The 1,625-nt window shown below is 56.7% G+C and overlaps 1 protein-coding gene across 1 annotated transcript; it reads right to left on the bottom strand.

Moving 5' to 3' along the window:
* Positions 1 to 310: 310 nt before the first annotated feature.
* Positions 311 to 1,246, bottom strand: LOC129783449 (olfactory receptor 14C36-like). The gene has a single exon (XM_055793413.1). It carries the CDS (start codon positions 1,244 to 1,246, stop codon positions 311 to 313), a length of 936 nt encoding a protein of 311 aa, XP_055649388.1.
* Positions 1,247 to 1,625: the final 379 nt, after the last annotated feature.

The raw sequence follows: 1,625 nt of genomic DNA, 5'->3' as shown, positions 1-1,625 counted from the left end.
TTATTTGCCCCAACTTTGCACACTCACACAGCTGAGCTCTACACTGGTGCTTTACTCTCTGGGGAACTTGATAGATATCTTCACTACACAAGCCCCTTAAATTACAGAGATGTGACACAGGAGTCCAGCTGCACCATCCTGGATGCAAACGTACAAAAGCCTCTGGGTCAGGCAGGCTGGGTTCATTCCTTTGAGGAAGTGGAGTGCATGCAAACACTCTAGGAGAAACACAATCGTGACATTAAAAGTGCTAAATGCACAGGATGTTCCAGAGATGACCAGGAGACAACTTGTGAAGAGATTCAGGCAGTCAGTTCTGCTGAGAGACACCTGACTGCATCAGCTTCTTCAGTGCGTCCTTCAGCTCCTGGTTCCTCATGCTGTAGATGAGGGGGTTCACTGCTGGAGGCACCACCAAGTACAGAACTGCCACCACCAGGTCCAGGGATGGGGAGGAGATGGAGGGGGGTTTCAGGTGGGCAAACATGCCAGTGCTGAGAAAGAGGGAGACCACGGCCAGGTGAGGGAGGCACGTGGAAAAGGCTTTGTGCCGTCCCTGCTCAGAGGGGATGCTCAGCACAGCCCTGAAGATCTGCACATAGGACAGCACAATGAAAATGAAACATCCACAGACTAAACAGGAACTAATCACTAGAAGCCCCACTTCCCTGAGGTAGGTGTGTGAGCAGGAGAGCTTGAGGATCTGTGGGATTTCACAGAAGACCTGTCCCAGGGCATTGCCTTGGCAGAGCGGCAGTGACAGTGTATTGGCCGTGTGCAGCGCAGCACAGAGAAACCCACTGGCCCAGGCAGCTGCTGCCATGTGGACACAAGCTCTGCTGCCCAGCAGGGTCCCGTAGTGCAGGGGCTGGCAGATGGCCACGGAGCGGTCATAGGCCATGACGGTGAGGAGAGAACACTCTGCTGAAAGGAAAAAGACAATCAGGAAGAGCTGTGCAGCACATCCTGAGTAGGAGATGTCCCTGGTGTCCCAGAGGGAGTTGGCCATGGCTTTGGGGAGAGTGGCGGAGATGGAGCCTAGGTCGATGAGAGAGAGGTTGAGTAGGAAGAAGTACATGGGGGTGTGCAGGTGGTGGTCGCACACTATGGCAGTGATGATGAGGCCATTGGCCATGAGGGCAGCCAGGTAGACGCCCAGGGAGAGCCAGAAGGTCAAGAGCTGCAGCTCCCGCGTGTCTGCAAATGCCAGGAGGAGGAACTGGGTGATGGAGCTGCTGTTGGACATGTGCTGCCTCTGGGCATGGGAACCTGCTCAAGGAGGAAAAGTAGTGACAAGTCAGGCAATTCTTCTGTTAAGGCAAGTGAAAGCCGTTTCTCCTAGATGCACCCCCCGTGCCCCATGCCCCCCCTCTGCCGTTCCTAGGAGAGCTCCCTTCCGAGCCATGGCTGGAGCTGCGCTGAGTGCTGGCCGAGTGTGCTGTGAGGAGCAGGGGCTGTGCCCGCTGGCTGCCCAGCAGTGAGCCCTGCTCTGCAGCAGGGGCTTCATGGGAACCGTGGGGGCAGGGGCCAGTCCTGGCCTTGCACTGGCTCAGCCCAAACTGCTCCCAGCGCAGAAGGGCCTGTCAGCATCGGCTCTGCCCGTGCTGAGCAACGGCCATGGCCAG

Source organism: Falco peregrinus, unplaced genomic scaffold (assembly GCF_023634155.1).
Source record: "Falco peregrinus isolate bFalPer1 unplaced genomic scaffold, bFalPer1.pri scaffold_42, whole genome shotgun sequence".
In the NCBI taxonomy this organism is placed as follows: Eukaryota; Metazoa; Chordata; class Aves; order Falconiformes; family Falconidae; genus Falco; species Falco peregrinus.
Note: the sequence above shows the minus strand (reverse complement) of the source record. Positions and strands in the feature narration are given on the sequence as shown.

Coding starts and splice junctions, on each gene's coding strand:
- LOC129783449 (XM_055793413.1), bottom strand. CDS start 1,246: ATGTCCAACAGCAGCTCCATCACCCAGTTCCTCCTCCTGGCATTTGCA.